The 21,466-nt window shown below is 41.2% G+C and overlaps 1 protein-coding gene across 1 annotated transcript in view; it reads right to left on the bottom strand.

The window, feature by feature from the left end:
• The window catches only part of MICU3 (mitochondrial calcium uptake family member 3), a 131,869-nt gene that overhangs the window by 81,140 nt on the left and 29,263 nt on the right, over window positions 1-21,466 (bottom strand). The window contains exons 2-4 of the mRNA XM_018565115.1: window positions 15,213-15,366; window positions 10,219-10,250; window positions 5,388-5,466 (exon numbers count right to left, since the gene is read on the bottom strand). Coding sequence (XP_018420617.1) covers window positions 5,388-5,466; window positions 10,219-10,250; window positions 15,213-15,366 — 265 coding nt within the window. The remainder of the gene's footprint in view (window positions 1-5,387; window positions 5,467-10,218; window positions 10,251-15,212; window positions 15,367-21,466) is intronic.

Raw genomic sequence — 21,466 nt, 5'->3', positions numbered from 1 at the left:
CATCCCTGGGGCCTCCCTTATCCACGTCCCTCCATGCTATCCCGAGGGGTTCCCTTCACCTTTTGGACAGACTTGCCCATTCAAGCCAGTGGGGTCCTCGCCCGTTACTTAAGACTCCTTTCCCTCTGGCCTACGCTATAGTTTTGGAGGATACCGCATGTCCTGAAACCCCGTGTCAACCACAGTGGTGCTTGCCTGCTGCCCAGCTCCTGACCTCCGATGATCCCGTGCCTGCTGCCCGACTCCTGTTCTCTGATGATCCCGTGCCTGCTGCCCGACTCCTGGTCTCCTTAACCCTATCCTGTGTGGGCATATTAATTTGGTCATCCTGTGTGGGTACCTGCATGTGGTGTGAGAACGCCTGTGCAGGGTACCCTGACACCTTACCTTTTGACTTGAACTCCCCCTGAAAGACAGCTGTGCACTTCCAGGTATGTGCCCAGGCATTTATTTTCCTACCACTTCATAGATGTATATCTGCAGTGTGAGACCTAAAGCACTGCTGCCCGTGACTTCTAGTTTCAGGAAACTTGCTGCTTACTTGCTGCTGTTTACTTGCTGCTCCCTATTCTCCTTGCTAGAGAGAAAGCTGTGCCTAAAGAACAGGGGTGAGTCAGATGCCCTTGAATTAACACTTTTTATATTAATCTGTCTAAAATTTAGAGTTTTGTGTTTACTTTCTGCAAAACAGCTATCAAGTTTACAGATAGCATCTGATAAAACTATACTACCATTTTCTTTTAATTCTATACCAAAATACCCTTAACTGTTCTACAACTCCTTCTATTAGTCTTACTCAAATATCTCAAGGCAAAGCTAAAGTTTATGTGTGTGGCCTGGTGTCAGATGAAGTTTGAAAACATCAGGCCACAGTCAGAGCTGAAACACAGCACACAGTACTTGGGAGTAGAAGGAGGCGTAGTAAAATGAAATGTCTCAATTAGGCTTTACAGTGGGATGGCATTTAACATCTTTTTACATTTTTTTTTTTTTCAGAATGAATTTTTATTTGTTTCATTTTACATACAATTCCATAAGTTGCATAATGATATCAATAACCTCTGCATATATGGCTATTTCATATCTAAAATGTCTTAATTTCTTCTTAATTACAGGTGAAAAATAAGTCATAACAGATGAAAAATACTAGTACTTGTGATTGATTGGATAGTAAACTAAGCTTTCACCATTACTTATCTAGCCATGAAAAGAGAGGGCAAGAAGCATTATATTGTCTGAAATGCCACTCAATCACGGCCCCGTACCTTTTCTCTTACCCTGTTTATTCATAAAAAAACCTATCATACCCACTCTTTCATCCATTCCCCACCCCTCCCCTCCTCCCCTAACATCTTTACATTTTTAACCAGAATTCTCCAGCTAACATGAATTAATAAGCAAATGCTTCAGAAGATTATCATGACACAATATACTAAAAATAAAGGTGCTATATGCAAAGAAAATGACCTGCAGTATAACCCCATAGAAGAAAACCACCAAATGACTGACTTTGGCATCTCCTTATGCTTAATTTGGCAGTTAAAAAGATAAGTACACTTTCAAGCCAAGTGGACTTAATATTTTTGTTTGAAAAGTGCATTTATCCTTGCACCGAGTCGTTGTGCACCTGTGCACAGCCATTATGAAGAGAATGCTGGTTAATGTTCAGGGTTCCACCTGGGTGACAGAGGAGGTCTGTGCAGAAGTCAGGAGGGCTCCATCCTGGAACCAGTCTGTGAGACTGGCAGACTGGGGAGCAGTTCACCTCTGTGGTGAAAAGCAGCCTGTGTGGCAAAAGGCAAGCCTGTGTGGTCAGGCCTTTGAATACAGCCTGTGTATCCAGAAGTTTTGAGGTAACGGAACCACCTGAAGTCGGTGAGACTGAAACATGCTTGTTTGATAAGAAAATGGTACTTTATGTTTGAAAACCCCTGCGAGGGAGCACCTGTGTGGACTTTTCTTCTGAGTTGTGCGTTAATAAACGTGGGCAAAGAATCAAACTAGCGTCCTCCCATCACCCTAAGCTCAGTATAGCTCGAGCTACAGCTCGTGGTATACTGAGACGCCGCAGCCGGAGCGGATCCCGACATCGATGTCGAGATCCGCCCAGCTGCGTGAGTGAGAGCCAGCTGTACCCGCCCCCTCCCCCGTCCGTTCTCCCAGTCAGCGCTGGCGGAACGGACGGGAATCCAGTCCCTCCCCTGAACTCAGCCGACCTGTGACACTCATTATCCCAGGTCAGCTAGAACTATGAGGTGAGTGAAAAGCACTCACCTCATAGTTCTCCTTTAAGAGTTCCCTTCACTGGAACTAAGGGGCTAAGCCCAACCCCTGAGAAAAAACCCCACACCATAATCCCCCCTCCACCAAACTTTACACTTGGCACAATGCAGTCAGGCAAGTACCGTTCTCTACGCACTGTTGTTGTGCCAATCTGAAGGCCACACAAAGTTTGGTGGTCTGTAGCTATTGACTGCAGACAGTAGGTGACTTCTGCGCACTGTGTGCTTCAGCAAGAGCTGACCCCGCTCTGTCATTTTACGTGGTCTACCACTTCGTGGCTGAGTTGCTGTTGTTCCCAGTTGCTTCCACTTTGTTATAATACCACTAACAGTTGACTGTGGAATATTTAGTAGCAAGGAAATTTCACGGAACAGCTGAATCCAATTATTTGTTAGGGATGTCCAGATACCAGTGCCAATACTTGGCATTTTTAAGAGAACTGCCAAGGTTGGACCACTACTGTCCTGAAATCATTAGTCTGTATTGTTTTGGGAAAACTGTAACATGACAATAAACAAAAATGTATCAGTGCTTGTACTTGTAAGTACTTGGGCAATTATCAGTACTTGTACTTGGAAAAATGGTATCGGTGCATCCTGAATATATATATATTTTTAAAAAAATCATACATTTAAAAAGGAATGCACAAATCCCAGGAGCTCCCTATGCTCCTTAAAAATGTCAACTTTTTGAAAACAATGCACTCCTGGTGTGGCTGATGCCTTATCCCAACAGCTAAGGGCAGAAAGATTGGCTAAGACTGTCAAATACAGAGCTTCCGCTAGTGGTTTATGTATAAATGTTTTTTATTTTTAAAAAAACAAAGGGATGACTGGTTGTTTTTATCTAGGTACTTAAAAAAAGTTATACTTACCTGAAACACTGAGCCACCTCCCTGCTTCTCCGGTCTCTGAAGCCTCTCTTCTCCTACACTGCAGCATTAGATGTTCTTTAGAGTCCTCACCTCTATACACTGTGTATAGAACGTAAAGATTTACGGGACCTTAGACCGCAGCAGCAAAGGGTGAGCAAGGTTGAAGGAAGCGGTCTAAGAGCAACCTAGCTCAATAGTTCAGGTCAGTATAACTTTTTTACATTTGCACTTAAAATGTGTAAGTCATATTAAAAAAAATTGTCAAAAAACTATTCAGAAGTTTCCAGTTGTATTTCCCCAACTCCCCCCTAATAATTGGACAATTAATCTGCATCACATTACTGCAGATTCATTTTCCAATGCACGAGCAGGTGATACAGGAAAGTATCCCCACTTTAAGGGTTAATGTTTTTAACTAACTGGAGTTCCTTCTTGAATATACAGCAGATCATGAATTTGGAGAACTCAGAACAAACCATTTAGTGAGATAAAGGCCCCAATGAAACTTCCTGTATGGCTTTTTGTGGGCAGATATTATGTTCTAGTTTGTAATGTGTCATGAGTTACACAATCCAACCTATGGAAATATCCTAAAACAACAAAGGAAAGAATAACATGTTATTGGCATGATAGAAAAGAGAGATCTTCTCTCTGGTGGCTGACTAGGATTCAATGTAGAGCTCACACTGTAGTGATAGTGACAGATTAGAAACAGGAGTGATTGTTAGCACATCTGCAGAGCGTGATGAAGGGCCTAGCTATCAGAGACCATTCATGTCAGACCTGTCATAGTTTTGCAGGTATAATATGACACAATACAGTATCCTATAATAACAGGTATTCTGCCTATTCCTCTTATGTGGATAATTCACTGTTATGAAAACAAACTGGCACTTTAAACGTGCAGACCGACAACAAGGTACTTCAAAGAACAGCTATGTTTTAAGCTGCTATTTCTACAACAAGTTTAGTACAGCTGTTTTTTAAGCATCAAAACACAAACAGCGTATCACAACAAAGGGAAAGGAAAATCTGTGTTCTTGTGAAATCAGCTTTGGCAATCATTTAAAGGGGTAAGAACAAACTCTTAGCCAGGGTCTTCTTAATCCAGAGGCAAAAAGGGATTTGGCCCCCCAGGGCCTTGTATGAAGGAAGCTGACTGTAATGCTAAGCTCTGTAGAGAGCTTAGCATTAGGTTTGGGCTGCTTGACTTGACAAACATACCAAAGTAAAGTAATAATGCCCAAAGTAATAATGTCCACTGAATCCTGCATTTATAAACTTTTTGGCCAATTTCAATGAAGGCAAACTTTGTTTTGCATAAGAATCTTTTTGACCCCTATGCTTAAAAATGTTAATTGCTCTATTATGAACTAAAGAAAGAAGAATCTTGCAGGAGAATCTATATAGAGCTACCAACTCATCTGATATTTATAACATCTGGGAACACATATAATCTTGAGATCCCAGCTCATACATCCTCCTAAAGCAGAAGTAAATCCCTTTGTAAATTTTTTGGCTTTGCCCTAATGTGCAAGTGTGCCCTTCTCCAGCACAGATCATTCTTCAGTCCTCAGCTCTGTCCCCCAATGCCACCATCTTGCCGCTGACAATTCTGGGTTTTCGGAAGTCCTCTTCAGCTACTGAGCGACCATGAGGATGCGCACAGGAGTTACAGCCTCCCCAACACCCAGCACATTTACGGCATCTCGGAGATGCCATGAATGGGCTAAGTGTGCACACTGTGTGGCAATAGAAAGTAAAAAATGACTGGGGTAAAGAGAAGAGATTTTTTTTTTTGGGATGAATAGGCTTTGCATGTGTCTTCTGCCAAAAATCCCTACCTCCCAGCAATATTTTATTTTTTTCACTTTATTTCTGCTTTAAGCCCACTTAACTTCAAGCAAACACTATGGCCTGGCATCTCCTCCTTGGCTCACCCATTTATCACTATAGATACTTTATTAGTACTGTAGAGTAGCAGGGCTTTAGTACAAAGTAATAGATTCCACTGAATCATGCATTTCCCAACTATTTAGCCTAATTTTTCAGCTCCCACAATCTATCTTTTTTTTCCATAGTTACAAGTCAATAATGTTGAAGCACATTAGACTAAAGGCCTTACAATACTTCTAAAGTCCGCTTAAATCTTAATCCAGGAAGTGTATGTCAAGGTACCAGCTATACAAATATTTATTACTATTATTATTAGTTATATATAAAAGTTTACCTTTCTCTCCAAGTGTCCTGAAAAACTTAGATGATCCCTTCCATACTGGTGGAGTGTCTAGTAGCAAATTATTCAAGTCCTGTAACAGAGAAAAATAAAACCAAACCATCAACTTGAAGTTCCATAACTTAAAAACGGTTCAGGTCTTTCACCAAACACTAGATATTTTAAAATATGGCAAAACAGTAATCTATGTTCATTGCGAAAAAAGGTCAGTTTTGTTTTTTTGCCATGATATACCTGCTCTGCCCAATGAAATGTGAATTTGACCGTACCCGCTAATCGAGACTTTAGGAAATTTGTGACACAACCTGCTTATAGTTGTATAGTTCTATCTACTAGAAGATCAATTAGGCAACCCGCCAGCTTGGCCCCCAAGTGCGTGGATATTCCAGCGTGGGTGTGTTAGTGAGTCATGCCTACAGCTAGCTGGCTCTGTGAGCAGTAATTGTGATTACTGCCAGTGGTAAAGCAGAGAGCAATATAGCATAGACCACATGCTCTCTTCCTGGCTTTTTACTTAGCAAGGAACTCCTGAGGGCAGGGTGGAAATCTTGAGGACAGGATGGTAGTATGTAGTAAGCATGTGAACTGGTGTCAGTCCATCTGAGGTCTATAGCTTCTCTTTCTAGGGTGTGCAGTTGATTTCAGGGTCCCTAGAAATGCAAGGATGTACTACATTATGTCATTGAAGTCATCACTGTGTGTAATTTGTACTGGTAACGGTGGCATTTCTAACATTGCAGTGTCTTTAATAATGTTTTTTTGTGCAGCATCCTGACAGCATATCTGGTAACATGGAAACATTCTCTGCAGCTTAAAAAAAGAGACTATATTTCACAGACAACATACAGTAGTTAACACTTACATTTACAGAGATACACCACATCCCATAATAAAACCATACCCACTGTCTAGAAAAGATGGCAACCCTAGTCCAGAGTGTCCAGAGTGACTTATATGTATGAATAACAAAGATCTCCCCTCGTCTCATGACAACCTTCTTCTACACTATAGGCCAGACTTTCAAGTGAAAGTTATGCCAGCATTTTCTGTGGCTAGATGCAGCTGTGAATATAGCCACTTTTAGCAAATAACTTATTGTAGGATATTCAACATTTTCATCAAATTAATAAATATTCCAGAAGTGATTGCCTCTCTTCAAGATTACTCTCATATGAAACAGCTACAAACATAACAAAGAAAACTACCCAGAGAAACCTATCAATGAGTAATTCTGTTGTAGAAGAAAGTTAAATAATGACAGAAAACACGCACTTATTGATTTAGAAAACTGAGGACAGACATAACTGTAGAAGGAAAGCTAACATTCCATCATCAGTGCTTTGCAATTTGTCTGCTCAGCCAGCAAATGGACAACATGCCCACTTTCAAACTCACATTTGTGCGCATTTTCATATGATCAGATCTGTATTTGTAATTCATTACAGCAAATGTTCGGCACAAAAAATGAAAATGTAGCCCACTGAATTATTCAGCAATCCCTGTTCAGTGAAATTATTGCAGGATTACAAAGTTATTTCTTATTTCTTTAAAGCGGTTTTAGAAATAGGACTTAGGTCATTAATATGCATTAGTCTTGAGCTGCAAAATCCATGAAAGCAGTTTATAGTTAATGATACTGCAATTCCATTACAAGATTCTGTGAATGCATTCTGTGAATATTTAGTAGACTGAGTTCCTTAGTCTTTTAAAACAAACTGCAGCTATATAATAGAAAAAAATATATAAAAAATAATGAATTTGTATTAAAGTTAAACGAGAGCTCAAGTATTATAATGTTCTATTCCATTTCCTGGAACCTGAGGCATAGCTTAACATTCCCTGGATGAGAGTGTGGACTAGATTGCTAGTTGTAGGACATCTCACCTACATATGTAAGTGTAACATCAAAACTTTTTAATAATGCATTACTGATTGTGGGAGTGACAAGACATGTGCACCACAACTCTAAAATCCCATGATTATAAATAAAACCACAATGCGCAAAGCTTCTTCACACAATATGGCACTGCAAGCCCCTCCTACATAATAAGCCCGTCTTGACAATGCTTCTTTTATGGGGCTAGAAAAAAAAGCATTCTGTACTCAGGTTAAGTGGAGCTGAATTAAAAAAAATAAGGTTTGCTATCTTATTGGTAGGAAAGAAAAGCAACAAGCACCAGTAATTTGAAAGCAACAGCTTCCAATGCATGAGGCCCAATGGCTCTGGGTGGTGGTGGGTTGATAAGGTGATTGTGGTTGTAAATACAACTTAAAACACATCTGCTAAAAAAAAAACCTCACGTTGTAAGTGCCTTCTAGTGCTTTTTAACTTACTCTCAAGGATACTTCCCACCAATTCAATCCCCTTATATTAGGTGACCCAATCAGAGTGTCCCCTTACATTAATTACAAAGATAGAGTGACACTAAACTCAAGAGCTAAATCTTAAAAATGAATTCACGTACCTTAACTTTTATTCCCCATGATCCATGTGTGTGTTGTTAAGTAGCCACCGCTCCAAGTTTACTCCGGTGATGGACAACAATCTCAATACAATTTAGTAAACTAAACGTGAAATTGTGGAAAGAGCTTGGAGTGGTGGTTGCTTTACAACACACATGGAAACCAGAGGGAACAAAAGTAGCCACCCTCCAGAAGGAAGGACAGTGCCAGCCCCAATTCAGAGATGATTTGAGGATCTACAGCTGAGTGATACACAAATAAGATATAGCAAAATTTCAAAATTTCCACTCGCCCCCTCGCAATTTGCGAGTGAAAATTGCATGGGGGCGAGTGGAAATGAAGCCATTGAGTCAGGTATTCAACTCCAGGAGGGACTCCTGGACCTCCTCGGGGCGGCTTCTCTCCTCCTCACCGACATGATCACAGCGCTCCCTCGTCCGTCCGTCCCGGGGGTTGCAGGAGGGAGCGCTACCTGCTGTCTGGATGGCCGAGAGGTGAGGGGGAGAGAAGCCACGCCCCCAGCTGTCAGGATGGCCGAGCGGGGAGGAGGAGAGAAGCTGCACCCCCAGCTGTCAGGATGGCCGAGCGGGGAGGAGATCGGAGCTGCTGTCATCCTGTCAGTTTCAGGATGACAGCGGCTCTGTGCGTAGGAGAGCAGGGGATCGGTAAATATAGGTGATATTTACCGATCCTCCGTGTGAGAAAGACAAACACTGAAGCAATCGTCTGATCACTCCAGTGTTTGTAAATAACTGGGGACACATAGTACTATGTGTCCCCAGTTATGAATGAACAGGCAGTGATTTACATCACAGCCTGTTCATTCAAGATTTCCTCAATGGGGAGAAGCACTCAGTACAGAGGCTCCTCCCCATTCAGAAACTATTGATAGTAAATATTTTACTATAAGTGTCTGAATGAATGGGAAGCCTCTGTACTGAGTGCTTCCCATTCACTGAGTGCTGAGGCTGCTGAAAAAGAAATTGAGGATTTGGTGTCCTCAATTTCTTTTCTATTTTAAAAGGGAAATGTCAGGGGTCTGTTTGGACCCCTAATATTTCCCCAAAGCCCCCCCAACAGTAAAATAATAAATAAATAAATAATACAATAAAAATACAAAATTACAATAAAAAATGTTTTAAAGATTATTTAAAAAAAATTAAAACTGTCCCCCCCACACACACACGCATATTATTAGACTAAAAATTAATTTCAGATGAAATGTTCATGTGTAATGCTCTATGCGTTGTGCTGTGGCTGTATGTGTAATGCCCTGTGCGTTGTGCTGTGGCTGTATGTGTGTTGTGCTGTGTGCGCGTTGTGCCCTGTGTGTGTTTATTTGTGTTATGCAGGGCAACTGGTGGCGAGTAACTGTGAAGGCCTGGCTAGTAGGTCAGGACCTGAAATTTTGAGCCCTGAGATACAGCATTGTTAATAGTTAAGATATTTGAGTATATTTTTAAGATTTCACTTCTGAGTTTAGTGTCACTTTAGGAGACACTGTGATGGGGACAACTAATGTAAAAGGGCACTCTGATGGAAGCAACGAATGTAATGGGGCACCCCGATGGGAGAAATTAATGTAATGGAGCACTATACACAATGTAAGAGTGCCCCCTTATTAATTAGGTGATGATAGTGGAACATGATAGCTCTTCCATCCTACTGTAATGCTGGGGCGGGAAACACAGTTGACAGCATTGGTTGCTGGGAATGCCATGGTCCTAGCAAGCAATGACAGTGGAGGAGGACACCAGACATCATTGTATGTTAGGACGCCAGCGGTCCTAACAACTAATGACTGGAGTGGAGAGGGGGCCTGACTGGCAATCACGGTCCGGACAGAACCGCTGCTCGTCCTGCCATTTAGGAACCCCTGCTATATATGATACTTATTCCATCTAAGATATGATGGAGTATCAGAAAGGCCTTCAGAAAGGCAAAGGACTTTCTGAAAAAGTTAGTCAACTTGGTAAGTTATATTTCCACACAAGACTTTCATTATCTCACAACAATCATCACCAACACGATTAGCTACTAAATGGACCTCTCTTGTAAGACTATTAGCTTAGAAATAGTTCTAATTTTAGATGTGTGGTATGGAGGTATGGGTGATCAGACAGGTATTCTAGGTTTACCTTTCTTGCATGCAATCTCTAAAGAAAAAGACTGACTATGCTTTCATGGCTTTACACAGTATAAAAGAACTGGAATTATTCCACAACGGTTCAATTATTTGATGTCATTAATTTGTTTTACTATAATAAAAACAACTCAAGAAAAAGACACAAAAATGACGTTTAAATTAACTGTAGCTGGAAAATAATTTTTATAAACTTAAAATCTATAATTAAATACTTACTTGTTTGGAAAGTGTTCTCCACTTCTTAGGACCTGAAAAATAATGATAATGTTAATAAATTGTACATTAAAGTCTATTCATTTATAAAAACAAAGTAAAACACAATTATTGTCAGACCTGTAAAATCTGTTTCTCGGAGTACCTTATGGGACACAGGGAGGTAATTCCTGAGTGGATAGTTTATGCAGATACATTCAAGTTATTGGACACAGCCATAACTAAGCTGCTAGGGCAGCCTTGTTAGTTTTGAGCCTCTCTCAGTGTTGTAGCAAGCAGAGTGGATCACAGAAACCAAAGGGGAGGGCCTGTGTCCTGTGATATACTTCAAGAAACAGATTTTACAGGCAAGACAAAAATTCCTGATCGTTCACCACAGGACACAGGGAGTTATTTCTTGAATGGATGGGACACCAAAAAGCAGTCCAACATAGGGGCAGGCAACACACAAACAATGGCTAACAAGTCAGTGAAAACAACTACAGCTAACCCCAACAGGAAACAATAACAGAATGGGCCCACAATTCAGGAGGCTGCCTGAAAAACCTTGCAGCCAAATCTAGCATCCGCAAAGGGCCTGTACGTCCATCTGGTAAAACTTAGCAAACATATTAACAGATTTGGAGTCTTGCAGATTTGGAAAACCGAAGCCTGATGCTATAAGGTTGAGAAGGTACTAACACTCTTGATAGAGTGAGCCGTAACCAGAAAGTGAGAACTTTACCCTTTACTTTGCAGGCCTGAATGATAGTGCTCCGAATCCATCTGGTAAAAGTTCAACAAGAAGCTGGCTGCCCCATGCGAGGACCCTCAGGAATGATGAAGAGGGAGTCAGACTTGCACATAGAAGCTGTAGCATAGAAGTAAACTCAAACAGCTGGAACCACATCCAAACAATGGAGAGAAACTTCAATAAGATGTTTTGATGCAGGACATAAGGATGATGGTACAATGTCCTGGTTAAGATGGATGGCAAAGACTACCTTAGGAAGAGAGTAGGTCTTAAGTTTCAGTACTTACTTATCATTATGAATAGCTGCAAGGGTCTGATTACAAGTAAAGGCCGTCATCTCAGAAACATGTCTGGCAGAAGTAATATTGGCAAGGAAGGCAACCTTGCGAGAAGGGTCAGAGTAATATCTCTGAGAGGTTCAAAGGGCAGCTTTTGCAAAGCCGAAGTTGAGGTCCCGGTGTATCCACCGGAATGCATACAGGGGGAATAACATGTGTGACCCCCTGCACAAAGACCTTCAGTCGAGAGTGAGAGGAAAATGGTCTCTCAAAAAGGATAGCCATAGCACATATTTGGCCCATGATAGTATCTAAGGATAAATGGTTGTCTAGACTAGAGTGGAGCAAAGATAGGATGAGTCTTACTGAGTACTTCCTAAGATGGAACATCCTCACTTTGCACCAAGCAAAATAAGACTTCTAGGTGCAATGATAGACCTTGCGAGACGTACATTTCCTAGTTTGCAGAAGTGTAGGGATGACAGCTTCCAAGAGACCTCTGTCTTTCAAGACCTCTGCTTTAAAAGTCAGGTTGTTAAAGTCAGTGACCGAAAAATAGGGTGGAATACCATTCCTTAAGACAATAGGTCAGGACGACCCAGAACTGCCCACAGAGAATCTGCCAGGAGTTTAAGAATGTACCACGTACTCCTGGGCCAGTTGGCAACAAAAAGGATCATCGGAATGCCCTCTTGTTTCGGCGAATGATTTGAGGCAGGAGTTCAGAAGATGGACGACTTAGATCAGACTAAACTGGATCCAAAACTGGAGCAAAACTCCAGCTTGTAACCCTTGGTTATGACACTCTCAACCCCGGTATCAGGAATGTTGTGGACCGAGGAGGCTGACAGACATCCACCCACTTGAGAGGACCCTTCATAATGAAGAGGGCTTGTTCCCAGTTTTTATGGGATCATAGGGCCAGGATTCACAATGAAATTGAAAGTCCAGCTTGGATTTGGATCCTGAGGCATGGGAGGTATGAAAGGAACCCTACTTGAGGGAGCAAATATTTTGCCAGTCTGAGGCTTGGACTTCTGAGTTAGGTAGGTGGTTTTAACACACCCCCTTCCTCCGTAGTAACTTCCTTGATATAAGTATCCAAGGATTCACCAAACAGGTGTTTCCCTGTAAAGGGCATGTGTTTAGAGCACTGCATACCATCATTTTAGGCATGGGATATGTTGCATATGGACAGACAGGAGACCCATTCTGGAGATTTGTCTAAGGGAAATCATCAGGCCATCTACACAGTAGAGCAAAACCACAGGAAAGAGCTTTAGACATTTTAAAGCAGTGGAGTCCCTCGAGATGAACCCAGAGTCTCTAGCCATAGCCTTTGACCATACAAATGAGGTGTGACACACCACCATGGTGGCAACAGCAGGTTGCCTGGTAAGGCCTACAAGGGCAAATGAGGCCTTAAAGAGGTTGTCTAACCTCTTGTCCACGTGGTCCTTAAAAACAGCAACATCTTCTACAGAGATCATTAAAATCTTCTTTAAACAAGAAATAGCCGAATCTACAACAGGGACAGCCCCTTTCTCAAAGGAAACATTCCTCAATAGGGTATTGCTCAGCACACTATTCAGGAAGAGCAAACTGTTTTTCATCCCAGTCACAGTACAACACTAGTGTAAAGGAAAGGTTTTAGCAGATTTGGCCATTTCTAAGGAACCCAGACTAGCAACATTTGGCAAAGTCGATGTAGGGGGCTCTAACCGTAAACTACAAACCACATCCACAGATATAGTATCCCTGACATAAAAGAATTATTGGGAGACAGGTCTTCTTTTTGGGCTCAGTCCACAGAACTGGAATCAGCTTCACCATCTTCTTTTTCAGGGAGCACACAAGGAGGCAGAGAAAGTTCAGAAGGGGGGCTCTGAAGGGGAGAAGCGGCCAGTTTAAGCCCGTTGTCTGAGGACTCTAAAAGTGCAGACATTTTTCTCAAACATTCCACCATTATAGCGGTAAACTCCTCTCTGGACATGGTAAAGGAGGGAGCCCTGAAAGGTGCTGAGATGGACCCTGAGTTGGGCAGTGAAGAAACAGTCAGAGATATTGAAAAACAGGGTCTCCAGAGGGACAGAACCATTGTTAAGCTGTTCGGCCCCAGAGCTTGTGTCCCACACCTCCTGTGCTTATGATCTGCCATTGCCTGTGAGGTTTGCCCCAAGTGCTCACTACTTTGGAGGATATCTAGTGTGCCAGCATTGTACGTAGAAGCAGTAACCCAGAGCAATGGACAGCAGAGATCTAGACTCCTTCAGCAGTTGCAGCAGTAGTTGGAACAGTGTGTGTAGCCAACTCAGCGTGCTTCATGAAAGAAAAATGGCCGGTGCATGCACAGTAGGATCACCCAGACAAAGGCTTCCCAGGCAGCTTATGGACACTGGGGAAAGATGCCAAATTTAAAAATAGAGGTGAGCAACGCAGTGGCTGTAAGCAGTATTTGGGAAACTTACTAGTGGAGTCTTCAGTAAAAAGAGAAGAAAATAATGTGTTTCTCTCAGAGCAGATCCATCACCTAAGGACACTAGCAATTAACTGAGGTTCTCGTACCACGGTTCACCTGCAAACTATCACTTGTTTGTCTCCTTTAGCTCAAAGTCAGCTGATGCTTTGGCCATGCAGGGCACCAGCAGTACATATTCACTCTTCTTTTTCTTCCATGCCTTTACGTTTGGTTGTCAGGAAAAAAAGAGAAATACCTAAAATATGGGGCATTATGTGACTCCCTTCCACCTAGAAGATATGTTGTCCGCACACCATTCTGCTTCGGAATGTCATCATTATTCATATTCCTTTAGCATGACACATGAATGCAACATTTCGAGCCACACAGGACTCCTTCGTCACGCAAAGTGTTCCTTCCTCCCATGTCACAATGGTTGGTGCTTGGACACTAAGGTACTCAGGGTTGTCACATAAATCAGGGAGAAAGTCCTCAGTCCTGTGTAAGATTCAAATCCGTAACTTTATCTATTTTCAGCTGAACAGAGCGACGGGGGGAGCAAAGGAGGGTAAGTATGTGCATCTGGTAGGACTAGCATGGGAGTGACCCTGTGACAGGTTCACATTAAAATGGCCGACAACCTAGTACAATAGGCTGTGCTGCACCTTTGATATAGGAGGCAGTGTCTTTTGCATATATATCTGTAAGCATTACTAGTATCCCTTTTACATGAAGTAACTGGAACCTTAGAAAAATCTGAGCTTCAAGGAGAATTCCAGGGAAAAATATTAACCATTGCAGAGGGGCTAACTGCCTGTTTTGCTCTAGGGCTGAAAGTAACAAAGTTATACTCACCCAACCCTCAGAGCTGGCCAGCAGTGACAGAGCTCCCTCCAGCCTCTCTCTTCCTACACTGCAGCAATGGAATGTCCCTTGTCATCCTCATGTTCTATACACTGTGTATAGAAGGTGATAGTTTATGGGACCTAAGACCACTGCCACGGAAGGAGAGAGAAGTTCCAAGGACATGTTGACTCTGAGGATCAAGTTAGTATAACCTCACCTAGACACAAACAAGACTTAACCCTTGCAGTGCGGGGGTAGCCCCACTGCAAGGATTAATAATAATTTTAGCTCTTCTTTAAAGTCTGTCCTGCACCATCATAATCATTATCATCATCAATGAATTAATTTCCTGCATGTGCACTGTATATTCTGCTGTACGGTACTCTAGGATACAATGCTGTTAATTAGCACTAGGCTATCCAAAAACATATCACAGAGATCTGAAGAAATAAACATCTGTTTACCTAAGAAACATCATTTGTAATATACATATACATGGTTATTCCCTGAAGCATCATTATCTAGCAACGTTCCATGTATGAATGATTTCTTTCAGTATAGGAAAACGTTGCTGTTTATGGTCTTCCACAAATTGCACTGAAACTCTGGTAACACTTATGTCTGTGTGTCTCCTTTTGTTTATAAAATGATATAAATGCCGATTAATATTGATAAGACTTACTTTTCGGTTCATCTGTAGTAACTGATTCTAGGAAATCCCTTGGGGTCATATATAACTGTCCTTCATATTCTAGTGAGGCAAACACACGGAAGCGCTGTTCTCGGGAGCTGGCAAACATGTCTAGATCTTCCAAGTCGGGTCTGTCTGGTGGGCTCTGTGGGAAGGAAAGCCATCATTATACGATGCAAATATGGTTGTAGAAAAGAAAGGCATGGACACTAAAAACCGTTATGTAGAAAGAGATTTTGTTCATGGAATAAGTAGAAGATGTAATCACCAGGTTAACCATGTCATTAAATGTAGTAAATACTGACAAAAAATATATACAATCTCTGTTTTACAAATACACAATTATTACCTGACAAAGGACTTTCAGAGCACTATGACTTACTTATATAAAAATATATATCAGCATTTGCAGAATAGTCACACATATTACCAAAACAAATGTTTTTACCATGAGCACATCTTATTTTCCGATATGTGATATCACTATGTGAAATAGACACTGCTGGCTGCAAATAAACCTACATAACATGACAATAAAACATTTAAAAAAATTGTGAAGGAAATTTATAAAAAATGGAGCAGACAGAATCTGCCATGCAGGTGCGTGGGGATGCTATTCAAAATGAAAAGGTGCCGCAGTGCACCAACACACAAAATGAGGAACTTATCAAAACTGGAGCAGGCAGAATCTGGAGCCATTGCCCAAGGCAACCAATCAGCTTCTTTCATTCTCAAAACGTAACTGAACAAAATGAAAAGAGAGGCTGATTGGTTACTATGGGCAACTGCACCAGATTTTGTCTGCTCCATTTGCAATCATTCCCCCCCGTATTTTATATCCCAATCATATTAAATAAAGAAAATATTTAGAGAACCATCTTACATTGCCTGATATTTAATAAATACACAAGAAATAAAAAATAGGAAACATGTAATAAAATATAAATGTATCATAAATAAAAGAAAATGAGGCTCATATTTGTAGCATTGTATTTTTAATGTCTGTTAAATGAAACAAGGTTTGAAAAAAGAAGTTCCAAAGTTAGAAATGCTATTGAGGCCAAAATGAAATATTTCTTCAAAGATCACTTGATTATCTGCAGTGAACTCTTGGTAACATTCAGAGGACAGCATGGCTGCCCAAGCTGCAGAACTAAGCAAACAGATTTTGTGTTTAGCCAACTTACAAATACATCACTTCGTTTATTTTGGAACCTAATTGATTTGAAGCTATTCAATGAAAGGTAGCAATTAAGGGATCTTTGAACTACTGTTAATGGTTCTTTTTAAACCAAGCGCAAACTACGGCACAGAAAAAGTTTGTTGCAAACGTATAATCCAGACACATTTAACAAAGAAAAAAAAAAGCTTAAAAGTATGTTTGCTTTCAGTGTCCAGTGCGTTGCAAGATGGTTATCTCACAGCATAGAAACAACCACGCTATCTACTCAAACGTTTTGAATGAGTAAAAGGAAATTGCTCAAAATTTCAAGAACACTGCAGTTGTGCAACTGGAACCGCTTAATGTAAAGGGCATCTCCACTGATACATGATAAAGATGAAAGCAAGGCAATAACACACGACTGCTATAGATACAGTACATACTGTATACTGTGTGTATAGTCGGAGCCTTCCATTGGATAATAGGTCTAGTTTTTCAGCAATGTTATGTGCCCAAAAAATGAGGTCAGCTGCCTACCTCAATATACTGAATGACCAGGTTGTTTTTCAACAATGGATTTTTTCTTCCCTGATGGCATGGGTATAATCCAAGATAACAATGCCAGGATTCATCAGGCTCAAATTGTGAATGAGTGGTTTGGGGAGCATGAGACATCATTTTCACACATGGATTTGCCACCAGAGCCCAAACCTGAACCACATTGAGACTATTTGGGATGTGCTGGAGAAGACTTTACGCAGTGGTCCGACTCTCCCATGATCACTACAAGATGTACAAAAACAAGCTTATGCAAACGAAGCCATGGCGAATACGTGCTGTAATCAAAGCTAAGGTGGTCCAACAAAATATAAGCGCATGTGACTTTTTTTTTCTGGATGTACCGTATATAAATTCTAATATATATATCATCTCCGTTTCCCACATACATTCTCACATACTTGGTGAGTAGCTTTAGGGTTTATGGCTCAAATGTTTTGTTTTTTCAAAATCTGTTCTGCTCTGGTTCCTGGTGGCTTCATAGAGGGTTGGGTAGGATAAGGTCTCATGTACCCTAGCTGGCTGCGATAAGTAAAAGAGATGTTATCTGGTAAGCTTTATGCTTCCCAGATCACCTTTTCCTGTGCTGGGCTTAGGCCAGTTTACATATGTTTACATGCGTGCAGACATTTCTAGTTTTTGGTAAACTGAGCTAGACTGAATGCACCTAGATTCTGCTGGATGTCTTGGTGTGCATTCAGTCATAGAAAAGCATTACATCAGTCCAGGCGGGTTTAGAAATGAGCTCCACATGTACCTGAACTCATGTTTTTTCAACGTAGTGTGCATGAGGCCTAAAGCCTCCATTATAAGGTCCACATCTTACTTGGTAGCCAGACCTCATTATTAGTCTCAGCTAGGGCTGCAACAACTAATTGACTAAATGGATTATTGAAAAGGTTGTAAATTTTTTCAATCATAGATTAATCGGCTTCCGATTTAGAAGAAGTAAGGAGGAGCAGGTGTGGGGGGATGACAGCCGTAGATAGACCGGCCCAATCTCAGAAGCAAATTGCTGGAAGACTGCTCAGGTAAGCCTGCACTTTCCCACACATGGTGCTCTATAATGTATTGCTGGGATTTGTATTCCTATATAGCTGGTGGTATTCTGCATTGGGCTGTATAGAGGACTACAAACCCCAGCAATAATACATTATACAAGCCTGTTTGGACTGTTCCTGGGTGTCCCTGAGCCTGTCCCTTTACTCTCTATCTGTGTATTTTTTTAATTTTTATTTAAAGGCCAAAAATCACAAAAGCAAATTTTAATAAACTTCCAATATTTTCTTGGAGGGCATCTGTCAGAGCAACCCCTGCTAATTATATTTACAACTGAAGGAATTGGCAACATAATTCCAAAAGTGGAAAAGGGTAGTGGTGATAGGTTTAATGGCTCATAGATCAGCAATAAATCTGTGACTTCATAAAGTGTATCTATCATTACAGCATAAACCATCCTAAGACTTTGTTCACATTGGCTTCAGATTGTATAGAAGTGCACAACAAGCATTTACAACATTTCATCCCTTTTTCAGAGGAGGGTAGGCCTTGAAGCAAGAGAAAAATATAAGTGCTCAATAAGTCTTCTCCAGTTACCCCGGATTACCGATCACTGGTTTCCGTTCTTAGGTATACCACTGTACAGGGAACCATTGGCCTGTGCCAGTTACTGCTCTATTGTGCAGTTCTAAGTTTGTGCCACAGATTTCCATGCAGACCCCATCCATTAAGTCTTACCTCTACTTGTACAGCAATTACATTTATAGTGACAGGTCATTGAAATAAAAATGTTAACAATTTAAGTGTGGAAAATGGTGAAACCGTCAACTATACACATAAGTATATATTTTCACCACTTGCTACAAAATGTCTTGGGATACATACAGCATACATGGATGGGGGGAAACGACAGGATATAGTTTCTTTAGAGCGGTTTAAAGGGCAAGAAAAATAAAGGAAGCAAACCAAGTGTACATATTTGATACACAATCATTTTGCCGGGCAGAAAACCCATTTTGAAATTTGTCTCCCACTCCTGCATGCCCTGCAAAATATCCCACCGGGCAATGGGGAACCCAAGTTACCATAGCAGGCATCGTCAAATTGCCATTTATTTCCTAACTGAGTCCTATAAGTATTTCTGGGAATATTGGCATGACAACTGTCAGGATATAAATATGGGGATTCTATTGATTTAATGATAGAAAAACATAATTCCAATTCAATTTCACAAAACGAAAAACACTAATTTTGAGGTCACACGCATCTGAAGCCAATTATGTAGAATAAATCAATAAATATCCAAAAATTATAGGAGATGTGTGGCCACTCCCCCATTATAGCTTTTAATGGTGGGAGGCCATAGACACCGCATTTTTCTAGTTTACCTCCAATAGTCTTAAAAACAGGTCACGTACAGAAAATAAATAATTCTAGGTGCCAGATTGAGTTGAATTAATTTGCATATGAGCAGACTTTGCAGCTTCTGAAATGGAGACCAAACTGTTAACAGGTTATATTTAGAGATACAAACAACTGCGGTAAAAGAAGCTATCACACATTTTTTGTTTAGACTAAAATTCTTTAAAACTAAGATTAGACTCAACAACCTGGTTTGCGCCTTTGTGAATAGGCTTTTTAAAGGTAGTTTGTGCTATGTTGCATGTGGGGACTCTAAATAAACACAACAGATCAATCTAGCTGATGCTTGGTCTTTAATGGTTACGTTACTTCATTATCCTATAGGTAAGAAGAGAAAAGGTTCACTGCCAAGGCATTGTCTCGCATTACGTTAGGTCACTAATTCAAAAGTTTCACTCAGCGGGCAAAATATTTGGTTTTCCCATACAGACAAGATTAAATGCCAGATAAGGGATTCACTGCCTGACAGAGGATACCGATCCCTACAAGCTGATAATATCCTAAACAGGTAAACTGAAACAATTATATCAGTTATCTAGACCCTACACAATGGCCTGTCTTTCATCATCCCATAGATACCTGCACATGATCATGTGACGGCTGTGAGGTGGGAACGCTTTGAGGTCAGTGTGCATATGGTGGAAATGGATTACTGTTACTTGCACTGCTGTTCATTTATTCTCCCAACTCAGACAGAGTTGACACCTGTAACCTGGGGATGCCACTTGCTGAATAATACTCACAATGCAAATAATTAATGGGTAGGTCTATGCAAACCTAACGTATCACATTTGGGTGCATGCAAAGAAGTTGAGTCACTGACTTGTTATATATTTGGAAGAACTGAGATGGATGATGTCTCTTTTTTTTCCTAAATCTCAGTTCCTCTGCTTTCTCCACCTACTTGCACTATGGTTTACATTAGACTAGGCAATAGTGTCATGCTCTCCCTACTGGACCATATGTAGTAATAAACTAGATATAAATAGAGGTGTGAAGAATGGAGACCTCTTTGAGTATCGACCAGCAACAAACCTCCCATGCTGCTGATGTAGTTACCTAAGTTCCAGATTTCATTATAGTAATTCTTTAGGAAAAATAAATATTGCAATATACAATTAACTACTTGTTGTTCAGCTTCATTTAATGAGTCGCCGTAAATATACAACGTTTCCCACTCCCACTTACGAAAGCTTGTATGGTGCGTAGAAGTGTGCGTCCCTCTGCTGCCGGCTATTCCGGGCTTCACTCTACCCCATGCGGGCCCGAGACCGGCACTGTGGGTCTCTGCACTGAGATCGAAGGGAGATTAGCACACTTACCCCGGCTGAACTCCCCTCTGGTGTATTACATCACTTTTGCCTTCAGCCTGTCATTTCTCCAGCTGCTATAGTCAGAAAAGCTGAAGATCTCTGCTTTATCAGCTTCTTTAGGGGCTATAGATGACATTAGGGGTCTAACAGACCCCTGATGTCTCCATAATAAGGACCTGCAAAACAAACGACAAACGCACTCAGCAGTGCGGCTTACACATCCTCAGCTGAAGACGTGTATCCAAACCTCTGTCATTATCCTTAGTGGTGAGACATGTTGTTTTACATGCTGGTTTTGTGAGTGTGCCATGATGCCTTTCTGCTGTTTTACTATTCAAAGCCCATTTCGTGTGCACCTTACTGTATAACTGGTAACAAATTGTTGAGTGCGTTTGTCGTTTGTTTTGCTTGACCGATTTGGTGCAGCGACGCATGGGGTTTCTCAGCTGCCAATAGGATGTGCGGGATCCCTTGTGTGTTTCTGTACCTTTAAGGAGGTTGGGCGTCCTCCTGACAAACCTGCACCCAATTTGATATCTTCTGCCCCCATGTGCTCCAAGATGGAGACTCTCATAGTTTAGAGTTAGGACCGCACTATAAGAGGTGCCTTGGCGCGGCAGTGCGGCTTACACATCCTCAGCTGAAGACGTGTATCCAAACCTCTGTCATTATCCTTACTGGTGAGACATGTTGTTTTACATGCTGGTTTTGTGAGTGTGCCATTATGCCTTTCTGCTGTTTTACCATAATAAGGACCTGTCACATCCTCTTTGCTATTACATAGGGGTCTA

Source organism: Nanorana parkeri, unplaced genomic scaffold (genome assembly GCF_000935625.1).
Source record: "Nanorana parkeri isolate BGI_ZX_2015 unplaced genomic scaffold, ASM93562v1 scaffold814, whole genome shotgun sequence".
Classification (NCBI taxonomy): Eukaryota; Metazoa; Chordata; class Amphibia; order Anura; family Dicroglossidae; genus Nanorana; species Nanorana parkeri.
This window is presented reverse-complemented; position numbering and strand designations above follow the sequence as displayed.